At 34.4% G+C, this 14,939-nt stretch overlaps 3 protein-coding genes and 1 long non-coding RNA gene across 4 annotated transcripts; 2 read left to right on the top strand and 2 right to left on the bottom strand.

The window, feature by feature from the left end:
* The first annotated feature begins 1,743 nt into the window (after nucleotides 1–1,743).
* LOC100876505 (alanine aminotransferase 1) lies at nucleotides 1,744–6,572 on the top strand. The gene is made up of 5 exons (XM_003702449.3): nucleotides 1,744–2,049; nucleotides 4,339–4,668; nucleotides 4,789–5,233; nucleotides 5,410–5,678; nucleotides 5,749–6,572. Exons 1-5 carry the CDS (start codon nucleotides 1,744–1,746, stop codon nucleotides 6,025–6,027), a joined length of 1,629 nt encoding a protein of 542 aa, XP_003702497.1. The 3' UTR covers nucleotides 6,028–6,572.
* LOC143266076 (uncharacterized) lies at nucleotides 2,056–2,714 on the top strand. The gene is made up of 2 exons (XR_013041152.1): nucleotides 2,056–2,428; nucleotides 2,543–2,714. It is a non-coding gene; the product is annotated as an uncharacterized LOC143266076 (long non-coding RNA).
* A 373-nt stretch (nucleotides 6,573–6,945) lies between the features above and the next one.
* Nucleotides 6,946–11,771, bottom strand: black (glutamate decarboxylase-like protein black). The gene is made up of 3 exons (XM_003702448.3): nucleotides 9,818–11,771; nucleotides 8,089–8,489; nucleotides 6,946–8,022 (listed from the first exon to the last, which is right to left on the bottom strand). The coding sequence occupies exons 1-3, from the start codon at nucleotides 10,103–10,105 to the stop codon at nucleotides 7,047–7,049; spliced, it is 1,665 nt and encodes a 554-aa protein (XP_003702496.3). The 5' UTR covers nucleotides 10,106–11,771; the 3' UTR covers nucleotides 6,946–7,046.
* Nucleotides 11,772–11,918: 147 nt separating this feature from the next.
* On the bottom strand, nucleotides 11,919–14,736 carry LOC100876276 (membrane protein BRI3). Its single transcript, XM_003702447.3, has 4 exons — nucleotides 14,539–14,736; nucleotides 14,065–14,388; nucleotides 13,415–13,614; nucleotides 11,919–13,302 (listed from the first exon to the last, which is right to left on the bottom strand). Exons 2-4 carry the CDS (start codon nucleotides 14,132–14,134, stop codon nucleotides 13,171–13,173), a joined length of 402 nt encoding a protein of 133 aa, XP_003702495.1. The 5' UTR covers nucleotides 14,135–14,388; nucleotides 14,539–14,736; the 3' UTR covers nucleotides 11,919–13,170.
* Between the last annotated feature and the right edge of the window lie 203 nt (nucleotides 14,737–14,939).

The following is a 14,939-nucleotide window of genomic DNA, read 5'->3' as shown; positions in this document are numbered from 1 at the left end:
AAAATTTGGAATAATTGTGATGGTATTAGCAGTCGAGAACCGGCTCAACTGTCTTTGAATTCAAATGAGATATTCGACCGCTTTCTGAATCACGTGACTCATCCTGCATAAATAGAGAATGCCAGTAAGGATTAATTCAAAAAGATCAAGGTCATGTATCAAGTTAAGATGATTTAAATTCCACTTGAAACGAAACAGCTTAAGCTAATTGTAACTGAAATCAGATTGAAAAAAATATTAAATGTCTTGGTCTCTCTATCGGTAAAGAAGTAATCTTATCGTGACATTAATGATATGTACATATTTCATGAGAGGTATGAGCTGATAAGAGTTATCTGTCTGAGAACATCGCCACATCGTCCCCTGTTATATAAATGTCGAAATTTGACAGCTTGCTTTAAATCGGAGTGTTATCATAAATTTCTTAATAGTATTTATATAATTCCTTTAGCCTGGAAGTGCATTTCCAGGTACTTCTCATTTCTTTCAAGAAAGAACATTAAAAATTTACATCATTATCTTTTATCTATCTATAACTTGAATTTGTTCCACAAGTATGCACAAGTGCATAGATAAGTGAACTAATACCTCCGTATCTTTAATACACTACACTTAAGTTGATTTCTCAATTACATTTAATTTATTGGTAATTCCAGCTATGTATTCTTTTGCAGACTCATTATCAACCGAGAATTCCAATTATAGCATTCCTTGCATCGTTTCGGTAGATAAAGCTTAATTGCAGCAAAATGTCAGATGTCGCTCCAATTACATTCTTATGTAAATGAGTTTAACGACATCGTTAAAAGAATTCATTCTGCAATCGGAAACAGAAATTAATTTTCTACGATTATTTTTTTTACGATGTTATAACAATGCACCGCCGAATATTATCTATATATAACATCACAAAGAACCTCCTATTTTCGTCCTGCCGGGCGTCACCGTCCCCATTATTCAATCTCTCATTTAGCAGCGCGCGTGTGCAAGATTTCCATCAAGATTCAATGTGATTCGGCCCAAAATTTTATTAACAGGTGTTTCAACTAATCGAAATTCGTGCAAGTTGCATAACTTCTGTTAGACGACGTTTCGACCGCAACTGCTAAGCGAGATATTCATAAGACGGCGAGTTCTCAGTTCAGGTAGCTCAATTTTGCTTTTCCAAAATCTTATTATATAACTTAATATATACAACCACATGTGTTGACAGAAAGTTCACAAGTAGTGAAAGGATTGATACTGATACATATTCATAACATTCAAACAATTCGATACAGATGTACTCGATGACTACTGTGACATCGATACTTTCGTAAAAGTGTCAAACAAGTATCGATACGTGTCCGTAGAAGCATCAAGTAGGTATCGATACGTTTATAGAACTATTAAACGGCTATCGATACATTCGTAGAATCATTAAGCGAGTATCGATATACTCGTAGATGTATCAAACAGGTGTCGATAGTTTCGTAAAAGTGTCAAGTAGATTGTGTCACTGCCCTGCGTTTTCGATACCAGGTGTACATTCGCGAACTCATTGATAGTGTCGATGCAGTATCAATCCCAACACTACTTGCAAGTATATCGTCTTTCGGTCACTATATACGTGCGCGTTACGACTGCTTGCAGAGTATTACGCATGCGCACAACGAGTCCCTTCTAAATCACCGAACGAATTACCGGCACTATCGGGTAACTGATTGAACTGAAGGTAAAAAGAGGTCCTGGTCGGTGGAAATAATGCCGCTGGTACGTTGGTGGAACGCTGTTATCGGGATCAGTCGGTTTAGGACGTGGGAACAACTGACTGCCATAGCGGGGTCAGGGGCGTCAGAAGACAGAGCATCCGTACGTCTGACGGCTCCACAGCCGGTAGTCCAGCGGACGGCTGTCGACAGAACACTCCGTCGTGGTATGGCGAGCAGCGCATCCGGAAGGAAAGTCCTCTCGGAGGACAATGTCTTCACGAACTTACGGAAAGTGGAATACGCGGTGCGCGGGCCCATTCTCCAGCGCGCCCTGGAGATTGAAAAGGAACTCATGAAGGTAAGGAACCCCATGGAGAATTAATTAACCAACGGCGGCGGGTAAAAGTCAGTGCACCCTTCGATCACCGTGAGACAACTGAAATAGGCCCCGTGTCATAACGATAATCGAACACTTGCGCTGAAATTAATCGATATTTAAATGGACGCGCAAATGGAATGTTAACGAGCACGAAATTAGTGCACTTTCATAATTTTCATTATAGAAATAACAGAGATGACAGCTGTATTTTTGGAACAGACGCGATGACATATGTTAATTGGTTTCGATCAAGCTACATATAATATACATGGTGTAAATATAATTAAGAATGAAATGGCATGAGAACGACCTAATTGTTAGAAGCATCATGTATAATGCTTGCATGTATGAAAAACTGGTGCGTGAGTGAAGGTTATGTTTCAATTTCATAATATCTTGAAATGGAATAACAAGGAAACAAATTAGTAACATACAGTAATTAATCTTCTGTCATAATTTCACTTTAATCCAGGAGAAGATATCTGCATCTCTTACCGTTTTATCGCAGTTGTAGATAGTATTGGATTAACAGAAAAAGGTTTTTATCACATATTATCATCGTATTTTTTAAATATTAATATCTTGATATTATTATAAGTTATTTTAAACGGATTCTAAATAAAATTGATGCAAGTTTGATTGATTGTAAAGGATGATGGCGTTGGAACCACCTGTCGCGGAGGTCTACGTAACTAAAAATAGGGTATCAATTGGCGAGTCGATTGATGCAGATGTGCCTTGGATCTTGAAATATCACGAAATGATTGCAATTTTCTAAAAAAGGTTCCATTTTTGTACATTGCGCGTGGGCGATACAACGCGTGGGCGACATAATGCATGATTGCTGCAACACGTAGGCAATATAACACGTGACTATTAAAACGCGTAGACGAAATAACGCGTGACTACAGCAACACGTACACAATATAACGCGTAAACGATATAAAACACGGGTGGCACAACTCATACCAATTGGTATGCGTGGTTGATATAACATGATTAATCGATCGGACTGAATTCAGCAAAGATTTCAAGACAAATAATTGCACTCCCAACGATTCGATTGATAACGATAGCCATTTAAGTGGTTTGTTGTCTGCTCATGGAACTCGATACCATAAACTAATGGAAAAAAACCAGAACACGATGCAAGCTTAGAACGTCCTTCATACGTGTTATGACACATTAGTAGCTACGTGCACGTGTGGTTTACATGTCCTATATGAATGTATACACAAAGTCAAGGATTATCTCAGGTGGTCCTTGTATAAACATGTTTCATCACAGATGCATTAAGCGAGATAAATGAATATTATTAAAAAGTATAATGCAAAACAATTGGAATAATTTTACAAAGAAAGTATAGTAACGATTTTATCTAAAGTACAAATTTTGATATCTGAAATATCTGATAATTGATAAAAGTTGCAGACATAAATGATAACACATATTGAAAGCATATGTTACGTGACTTTTTCGGCAGATTGTTACGAACGTTGTATTGAATTCTGTGGTAAATGAGTCATAAAGAAAGGACTACCAATGATAATGTCTTTATACAAGTATAAACGAGACGGACATCTATACATTAACATTTTTATAAAATTATTTTACATAATGCAGTTCTGCTTTCCTTCATCCCCTATTATTATTCACTGTACATAATGAGTCATGTTGAATTATGCAACCGTTTTTTTCATAACGTTAATAGTCTGTGAAATTACAAAGTTTGTAATATGCGGTCGAGTATCTTTTTATCCTGACTTGGAAGAATAACGAATGAGTTTTAAATTGTTGGTTTTGTCTGATTTCGGTTTCGTAATCGCAAGACGAAATATTTAGTTTTGAAATCTTGAAAGTTTATCTTTCAAGATGCTCTTTGAGCGGTAATACATTACAATTTTAGTAGCATAATTTAACATTTTAAGTTCAAGAAGAGACTGTAGAATATCTGATTTTAATTCTGAAAATATGTTAGGGTAGGAAATTATTGCACACATCCGATACTTCACTCACAATAAGCTATTACCTGCTCGACGCACATACTAAAAATATCCTATAATAAAAGCCAAGGAATTCTTGGTATCATTAAAACAAGGTTCATAGAATAATATTATACAATAAAAATTTAAAAAATTAATGTTTATATCCTTTTAAAAAATTATTAAAAGGCTGTAAAAATATTTTAAGTAATATGATTTTATAATTAATATAATTAACTCTGAAATATGATGATAAGAATTATTAACTTAATTGTTATTTTTTCAGGGAGTCAAAAAGCCGTTCAAGGAAGTGATAAAGGCTAATGTGGGAGATGCACATGCTATGGGTCAACAACCAATAACCTTCCTGAGGCAAGTGCTGACTTTAACGGTGTCGCCGAGTCTCCTGGATGATCCTAGGTACCCCGAGGATGCGAAGGAACGGGCTAGAGTACTTTTAGATGGTTGCAAAGGAGGTAGCATTGGCTCGTACACGGAATCGCCTGGAATCGAGATCATACGCAGGCACGTGGCTCAATACATCCAGAATCGGGATGGAATTCCTTCTGATTACCGTAACGTCATCCTCTCAAATGGAGCTTCAGATGCAATCAAAGTGTGCAAATTCTTTCTTTTATATCTTTCGATTTTTAGTAGTAGCATTTTGTTACAATGTTGATTTCTAAAACGTAATTATTGAAAAACCTACATATTTTATAATTTTATATTGTTACAGTCGTTCCTGAAGTTGTTTAATGAAAAACTGGATGGAAAAGCATCCGGGGTAATGATACCCATTCCACAGTACCCTTTGTATTCTGCTACACTGACAGAATTTGGGCTCTGTCAGATAGGATATTACTTAGACGAGGAGAATAAATGGGCTCTTAATATTTCTGAGTTACAAAGAGCATTGGACGAGTCAAGAAAATACTGTAATCCTCGCGTATTGGTTGTAATAAACCCTGGCAATCCGACGGGCCAGGTTCTCACGCGTTCTAACATAGAAGACATTATTCGGTTTGCTCAAAAGAATCATCTGTTCATACTGGCGGATGAAGTCTATCAAGATAATGTGTACGACAAGGACAGTGCCTTCCACTCGTTTAAGAAAGTAATGACTGAAATGGGCGAACCGTACTCTAAAATGGAATTGGCGTCCTTCATGTCTATATCTAAAGGTACATACTACTTACATCACTTATTACACTTGGGAATCTCAATCCTTTGTACCCACTTTCAAAAATGGTCATTTGACTCACTGATTTATGGTGTATCAGTCTCAAAGAAAATTAATAGTTCAGCATAAATTTAATTAGTTCTTGTTCAGTGTTTAAATAAAAATCTAATGTTATAGGCTACATGGGAGAGTGTGGAATCCGTGGTGGATACGCTGAGATCATCAACATGGATCCTTCAGTTATGGCAATTTTAATGAAGGCGATCTCAGTAACGTTGTGTCCGACTGTTCTCGGCCAGATTGTGATGGATGTTGTAGTAAATCCTCCAAAACCAAACGAACCATCGTACGAACAATTCAAGAGGGAAAAAGAGCTAACGCTACGCAACTTAGCAGAAAAGTCACAGTTGGTGGTCGACACACTGAACACCATTCCAGGTTTTAGGGTATTTTGCACTTTCTTTGTTATGGAAACTGCAGAGTTTACAGATTCTTATTTTCTTAATTTCCTTACAGGCGAATCCAGCCATGGGTGCTATGTATGTATTCCCGCGGATCGATCTACCCCAGAAAGCCATAGAGGAAGCAAAAGCAAAAGGTATGGAACCTGATGCGGCCTATGCCTTCAAACTGTTAGAGGCTACTGGAATATGTGTGATACCTGGCTCTGGATTTGGCCAGAAACCGGGAACGTACCACTTTAGAACCACAATCTTGCCACAAAAAGACAAGATAAAAACGATGGTTGAGAGTGTGAAACAATTCCACTTAAAGTTCCTGGAAGAGTACAAATAATTATAAAATTATCACGTTGTTGCATTTTATGTCTTTGAAGTGCCAGGACCACAATGTGCAGATTATTTATATTACAAAAAAAACAGTATTATGTTCGCACGAAAATGATTGAAAATCCACTTAAAAGCATCAAGAACAAATATTAAATTGTACATTTTGTAATGTACACAAGTTTTAAAGGGAATAATTTATAGATCAAAGTACACTAAGTTTGCACAAGTTTTGGCACGGAAAGGAAAGGGATCTTTTTGAGTGCATTATTTACACGATTCATCGAATATTTATAGTGTAAATTTATAATTATGTTAAGTAATCGAGTGGCATACTAATTGATGAAGTCTTTTTTTTAAATGTATGGTGGGTGTTTATGCGTGTGTCTCATAGTAAATTGTGATAGTAACAAGTTGAATTATGTTTTTATAATACTCACAATGGTGTTTTCAGTCAGGATAAATCGGGTACGAAGCTTGTAACTTTCCTGTGTCACGGGCACATTATGTAACAAAACGTGTAGGCAAATAAAAAAGAATTTAGTGTTTATATTATATACGAATCATGTATATGCGATAAAATTCACCCACCAGAGTTCAAGTACCCGATGTTTATCTAAGATCCCCATTAACTAATCCAATTTCAGAAAAGTTTTAAATGAGATTAGAAACATAAAATATTCATATATCCTATATAGATATACAGTGACAATATGATCAGTTGTATGCCCTTTTTAAAACCATATCGTTTTTATGCGTCTGCGTTGAAATATTTCTCACCTTAAAAAGAAAGCTCAATACGATTTAGAACGAAACAGATAAAAAATAAATCTTTAAACTCTGAATGAGAAAACGAACCACTGTACTCTATACAATTAGTTCATTAAAAAATATTTTTTTGAATGCTTCTGTTAACAAAAACTCTGTGTTATTTATTAAATTCCTATGGCGGAATTGTTATATTTTTTACAGCACTTCAATTTAACTACACATTTTTACAAACAGCGCTACTAAAATGGACGAATTATTCTATAAATCGCTGGCGAGTCTCTCGATCTCCTCTGCAAAGAATCTCATATCGGCTTCAGTCAGTCCAGAGTTTTGCAGAACCAGCCTAAAGAAATTAGGCAGTTCACGCAGCGGTTGATAAGTGATTAACATTGATCCCTTCTTCACCATACGCTCCTTTACAGTTGGCCCAGTTTTCTGGAGAACTTTCGACAACTCCTCGCCCTGTAAATGACGCTTTGAAGGTGGCACGTACCAGAAGCACACGTTCGTACATTCAGGTTCAATGACCAACTTGAAGCCGTCTCTGTGTCTTATGTATTCTGTGAAGTACCGTGCTAACTCGAAGACGTGGTCCACATGCTTCTCAAGACCTCGAGTACCTTTAGCTTTCCACATGAACCAGAATTTTAATACGTCTGCTCTACGACCACACTGCACGTGCTTGTCACCGGTGTCAAAGGAGGTGTCATAGAATTTGTCTGACTGAAAGAGGTAACTAGCTCTCAGACCGTGTGCAGCCTGCAGGAGGCCTTCATGGCGCAATAACAACGTGGAGCATTGTTGTGGCGCGGCCAACAGCTTATGAGGATTCCAGGTAACAGAATCAGCTAACTCAATACCATCTAACAGATACCTATGCTTCCTAGACATTAATGCTCCACCTCCCCAAGCTGCATCAACATGAAACCATAAATTATATTTTTTGCAGCAAGCGGCTATGTCTCGCAGAGGATCATAAGCCCCTAAAACTGTTGTTCCTGCTGTGGCGGAGACCATGAGTGGAACTGCATTCTCCTCGAGGGCTCTTTTGATCTGAGCTTCCAGGTCTGATACACACATTTTTCCTCTGGCATCTGTCTTCACTTCATAAACGTTGTTGGTACCTATACCCAGAAACGCACTAAGTTTTTTCACTGAATAATGAGCATCCCTGGACGTGAAAACTATTAATTTGCCACCACTGCACAGGCCCAGTTCCTTTAGCTGAGGAAATCTGCAAATCATTACAGTTGTAGGAATGCTCAAAGTTACTTGACAAATTTATTGTAATTTATTATACCTGTATTGACGTGCCAGGTTGATAGCGTAACCATTAGCGATGGAGCCACCTGGACAAAATAAGCCTTCTCCTCTGCCGTCTTTCCAGCCAACGATCTTCCTCATCTCACACAACAATTCTTCCTCCATTAAGGAGAACACCGGAGACACTTCGTATGTATAAACCGAGGGGTTCAAAGCATCTGTTAACCACTGTCCCAAGAGACCATACGGGTCCACGCTGGAGTATAGTTGATTTACAAATCGAGGATGCCCTGTTTTCACACTGTACTTGATCACGTTTCGAGCAAGGGAGAGAAGTTCCTTATGAGACACCCCTTGATCAGAGAGTTTCAGGTTGACTGCTGAATGAAGTGCAGCTGGCTCCATCCACTCCACCACTTGATTCTCTCTTGAGGTTCCCTGAAAAACAAGGTAATTTCATTACTTCAGACAACCATGATGACATGTTTAATTAAAGCAAACATTCTATTTCTGTTATAGTGCTTCAAGGAATTTCTGGAATGCAATTATTATTGAGACAAGGTAAAGATTATCTAATAAGAGCAATAATCGAGGCCTTCTACTATGAAGCCTTCCAGACACTTTTTCATCTTCCTCAACGAAATTTCATAAAAGGTAATTACAGTTGAAATGTTGTAAAAAACGATCTCCATTATTGAACACTTTTTTCTAGGTCGTTGAAACAAAGTATTAAGCTTGTTATATTCTCATAAATCAAATCAGGACATTCTATACTTCAAAGTATGTCACCTTGAAATTTTCTATGGATCGGTAAAGAAATTATAGTCCTTTTTTTTCTATGACACAACCTGTAAGGAAATTAGCTTGGACTCAATTGCAACGTAATTCTTTGTCCATGAATTGATGGAGTAGCTCGCTAATGATTGCAAAAAGCGTGCATAACGAATGCCTGAATCATGCTTTGATGCCTAGGAGGAAAAGGAAATCGAATTTTTAGTAGATAGATGAAATTACTAGTTAATTAAGATATTTCATGGTAACGATTTGCATTCTGCTTTAATCAATTAATATTTATCAGGATGTAAGATATATTTAAAAAAAGAAGAAGAAGATTGTGTTCATTGGTGAGAATTAATGCCTGGAGCCATTCACTTTCAAATAAAAAATATCATTGCCAACATTCATAATAATCATATACATTTATATTCTTTGGATCATCATGTAAAAATAAATGAATACAAAAAGTGACGCGATGTAGAAAGTTCAGTGACGCTAACGACTGAGGAAATAAAAGAGTATCCTTATCCCTAACAGGAAAATGAAACATACTTCTCAACAACTCGCGTCACTAAGTGCAGTAATAACAGGATATACTTCAAAGTGGAAATTCCCTTGCAACTTTCAAAATGCCATTATTATTAGAGCATGTCAGATGGCAGCCTTCACGATTGAACTTCTTAATGTTTTTATAATATAACTAACAATCCATTTTGCTTTTGTACAACATGTTAGAAAATTGCAAAATGTGAATGACCTTATAATACCAGTATGCTATTAATATTCATGAAGAAAACTGCTAAAAAGCAATTCAGTTAGAACACATTACTAAAAACTTTAAAGATAATAAATTTAATAAATCTCTGTAAATGTTGTAGCAAAAGAGAAAGTTTTAGAGTTGTTCAAAACCCTGTTAATTTGGTTTTGATAATAAGCATACAATACTTTGTTCTACTATGTTATCTTAAATAATTACATGTTTACCTTACCTTAAAAATTGCATCTTCCAGAAGCATATCAATGAAGCTCTTCATGAACTTCTCATGGACCTGTCTGTCTGGCAAGCTTTTGTAATGGAAATCTTCTTTGACGTTTCCGTTGACGATGACACCTGAACGACCATTCCGGCATTCGTCTTCATCACCAGAGGATGCATGACCAAAGTTGTTTTGCAGACCGTTGACACAGACTGTCTTCAGACAATTATTTCCAAGTGGAGACACTGGCTGTTCACCGGAATTGCTCAAAGTATCCTCATTAACCGGCATGGTGCGCATCGAGGTTCTCTTCTGTCTGGTCCCGAGGTGCTCGTACAGTTTCCTTTATACGTATTAATCCCCGCGGGCCAAGGACAAGATCGTTGCGTGTGAACTACCTTCGGCTCATTTGTTCACTGGGATTTCTCAGTACGCGACTGGTTTTCCTTTCCTGCCTCTTTTTCCCTAACAGATACCGACAGCGCAGAGCCTTGATGAAATTAGGAAACTTCCTTATGATCAGAAATCTCAAGTCAATTCTATGAATCATGCTGTGTTTTGAGGAAATCGTTGTTTCAAATTTTGTATACTCATCTATGCTATTAACCCTTTATTGCATACAGTTTATTTATGGTTGTCAAAATACAAGAATTTGAATACAAGAAATAAGGAGGAGTTAAAAAGAAATGTTGTGAGAAAGCAAGTTACACTATAATTTATATTAATGTATTTTCTTTAGGAAAAAGAAACAAATTCATATTTAAATTAACTAATAATACAACTCTTTCAAGATTGTATATCCATTCATAAATTATTTAAAATCTGCACTTCTGTGCTCAGCATGCTTTCTTACTTGGAAATTTCTTTGTTAATCGCAATAGCAAATATTGAAATGTAAATTCCATTTGTTATTGACATCGTAATGACCTGTGTTTCCAATGAAAATCGTACATTCTATTACATAATTTTATTACGTGTATAAGTTGTACGTAAACGTAGTTATTAATGATCTCTGAATCCTTAATGTCATTGATATAATGAATGACATGCACTCTTCCACTTATTAATATTAATGAAATTCGCACTGTAGTGAAAGTAAGTTCTATAATAAAATTTGGAGAGTTTGAATGATCTTGAAAACTTGAATAAGAACTTATAACAAATTTATATAACTTAAAATTGTTCACAAAATGAAGTGCAATAAGAAAAATTGATCCACTTCTAACACTGACATTCATAATACAAATTTTACGTTTTTTATATTATGTTTGTTTTTATGTAATGTCTGTATTTATTTTCATCTGCATCAGAAAGTTGCAAAATACGCAGATTATATAGAATCTCACTACGTAGAAAAAAAAGAAAATACTAGAACCATATATGCATAAATGAATATGTATATAGAGAACTGCAAAAGTGGGAGAAATCATTCATGTATCGCGTGTACGGTATGAAATATCATTAATATGAATGCATCTTGAATTACAATTAACCAAACAGTACCAAATTTCAATTACAGATCAACTATCTATAATTATGAATATAGTTTTACTGTCATTAAATGCACTATATTAATACTTTGACTAAAACTAAAATTTTCGAGCGCCACTCTATTAGCAACCTATTGTCAGGTATAAAAAAAGAATTTTAAATTGGAAGAGTAAAAAATTCCACGAAATGTATAATCGTTCACGGTGTTAATGAACGCCGTTGTCAATGATAGTGTTTAACAAGTTCTACTCACTGATGTAACTATGCAGGAATCAAATAGGCTTGACCTCAAAATATAAACTTATCATGCAGTGTAAGGGACATAAAGATACCTTACATAAGAAATTTTTAAATTCCCATACTTCTAGTTGCCAAAAACTACAGGTAAAGTATTACCATTATTATTAAATCTAGAACACCTGATTTACCACAAACATGAATTCTAGTTACACCAGTGGTCGTATTTAATATTTATCTATGCAGATGTTTCATGCTTGTTATATAACAATTATCCTGAAGTTTGAAATTAGCATTAATCAACCCTAATTTTATACTACCGATTATTAGTGTTTAATATATCACCTCTGCAAGGTTTGAAAATTCACCAAAAATTGATAACAAGTTATAATTTTATAAATTTTAATAACAGTTTCTTACAGAATATATGTTTCTAGACAAGCATATCTTCTACAGGTGAACTGGTAGTCCTTTTAATTAGAAAAATATTATATATTTTCAGGTACTTAGTATTTTACGGATATGTTTAGATGCCTCTCAGTAATCTTTAACATCTTTATTTCTATCGTTTGAACCTGGGTAGCGTAATCTTTAAAAAGCGTTCAAGCATAACTTCTAAAAATTGTAATTTGTATTATAATACCATTGATTAAAAAGTTTCTCGAAGTTTGTTTAAAATAAAAGCACGCAAGTTATCCCAAAATGCTTATAGCTGTTACAATTCTGTACAGTACATATAAAAATATAATGAAGTAACAATTTTTACAAACACTTTTCATTATTAAAATGGTTCCGATATCCGCAGATATTGTTTTCTTTTTTTTTTTTATAAAAATATAAATCGTGATACGAATAATTCGGTTCATTAGCCGTTTTACACTCATCCTCTCATGCTGTTATAAAAATCATTACAGCTAAGTACCACAATAACAGCCTGTTATCGCTTCCCCTGAGATTCAAACATTTACATGTACTTTACTCTAATTATACTACTAACACTTATGCACCAAGAAACATTAGTAAAAAGAACAATTGCAAGAACACTGTTAAATGTATCGGTTACATAATCATTAATGAAATTATTTATGCAAAATAATTTCAATTAATTATTTAAAGCTCGTATGAAATCTGCTTTGGAAGACTTTCTATAAGTCCTTTTTTGATTTTTAAATATTTTGTATAGAATAATATAATAATTTTCATTGCATTTCTTATCATCTAATGGGATGATAATTCTTATAAAATATCTCATAATAACATTTTAAAATATATGATAATATAAATCGTTTGCTGTTATTATCATTATTATTATAAAATCATTACAGCTAATAATAATAAAGTGCAACAATGTTAATCAGAACTCTTTGTTAACATTTACAAAATACTATACATTTTCTTTAAATTTACAAAACCTTGAATACGTGAAATATGAAATATCAACTACAGTTCACTCTACTCCATTGAAAATTCAAATAGTTCAGATCATCATAGTTGCACAATACCAATAACAAATCAGTTTAACATACTTGTTTTCGTATTCAATGTTCATGTACTTATAGCCACATCAAAATTAGCCTAATAATGTACCTCTAGCTTTCTATTTCACAGAAATTATGTTACTGTATAACAGTAACATATCAACCAAAGTAGGCACCACAGTTGGAACAACGTCGTGTTTTTAACAACAAGCAACAAATTATTCCGAAGGGGAAGAACAGAATTGCACATAATAATCCCAGACATGTAAAATCATCCTCCATTACACCTACCTATATAATGAAATTCACTTTTAATTATTGATCTCCTAACAGAATATCAAGTTTCTAATAATCAATTGATAAGCTCCAATCAAGATTATACAAATCAAACAGAAATACTTACTCTACAGGCAGGGCATCCTCCAACTAAAATGATTTCTGGCATAACCACTGTAGTTGATTGCGTAGAACCATATGAAGGAACATAATTGGAATTTGTAGCTGTTCCTGTACTAGGATAATATCCTGGAGGTGGAGGCCATGAAGTTGATTCTCCTTGAGTAGCAGAATTGTACGAAGGAGGAGGTTCCCAAGAAGAAGTTGCTATACAAGAGTACATTTTGATGCTCAACCTTTATGAAGACCTTACACAAGCAGTGTATATTAACAATACTACAAGATTCTCTACATTTATTAACAAATTGGATTGCTATAAAGTAGATTACTATTATTCGCAGTAATTTAGATTGTGCTAATTGGAGTATGTAAAGGGATAAAAATTATCTATGATGAACGAGTACACTAATAGATAACAAATGTTTTTTTCTGTTCAGTTTTACATAATATTATGCGACATCTAACATTATGATAATAACTTTACAAAAGCTATACGCAAATTAAAATAAATGTAAATAGATATTGTCATGAAAAAAGAAACAATGTTAAATATGCAACAATGAAATATAATGATCTAATCAAGTAATTGTTTAACTTGTTTATTAAATGATAATTAGGTCCAAAAAGTTCACTTGAAATTTGAACTTCTTTGCTTACATTTAGGTGCAGTAGCCGCGGAATAAGGTGCAGACCTGGCAGCCCCGGGATTTATTGGCTGCTTTTCCATTGTTCAATAAACAAATTAATCACTTTTATCGGTTATATGTTAGATGTTAGATAATCAGCATTAATATTAAGGTTTTTGACAGCTAGCACCCGTAATGGCCTCCTGGTCCCGTAAACCGCTTCCAAAACAAATATTGCATTACAATTTCCGCTTGAAAAGATTCTCTGAACCCTGAGATTACGATTTTTCTTTTATTCTTCGATTAGAAAACGAGCTTGTATTGGTCGATCAACGGTGACGTCATTCCATTGTACCTTATAAGTTGAAAATTGCATAATTTACATCTAACCTGTACATATTTTTAATTATTTAAATTTGTACATGTATATATGATTTTGAATTGATAATCTGAAATAAACTGCGTATGAAGAAAAATTGAAAATACTGAACATGTAATTTCATACCTTTTGCTTATTTATGTAAATGATTACATATCTTGATTGTTTGGTTCTTTATTTATATACGTGTTTGATTAGAGTAAAGAATAAATAGAATTTCTCCATGCACTTTGCGCGTTTATATTCGTAAATATAAAATGAATTGCATATAGCATTTGAATTTTACCGCTCTCACTTACAGTAGTGCTTTCAGAAGCATATAACCTATATGTTAAATGCTTTGATATAACCTCATCTCTTCTTAATTTAAATGCATTTCATTCATTTGAAATAATGCATTACATTCATTAATATATATTTCTTATAAATGATATATAAGATAGTATCATTATATTACAATAACAAAGTTAGAACAAGGAAAGATTTTGAAGTTTCAAACTCTTTGATATTTAGAGTCCCTATATTGT

Source organism: Megachile rotundata, chromosome 16, assembly GCF_050947335.1.
Source record: "Megachile rotundata isolate GNS110a chromosome 16, iyMegRotu1, whole genome shotgun sequence".
Classification (NCBI taxonomy): domain Eukaryota; kingdom Metazoa; phylum Arthropoda; class Insecta; order Hymenoptera; family Megachilidae; genus Megachile; species Megachile rotundata.
The sequence above is the reverse complement of the archived record's forward strand: the minus strand, read 5'-3'. Positions and strand labels throughout refer to the sequence as shown.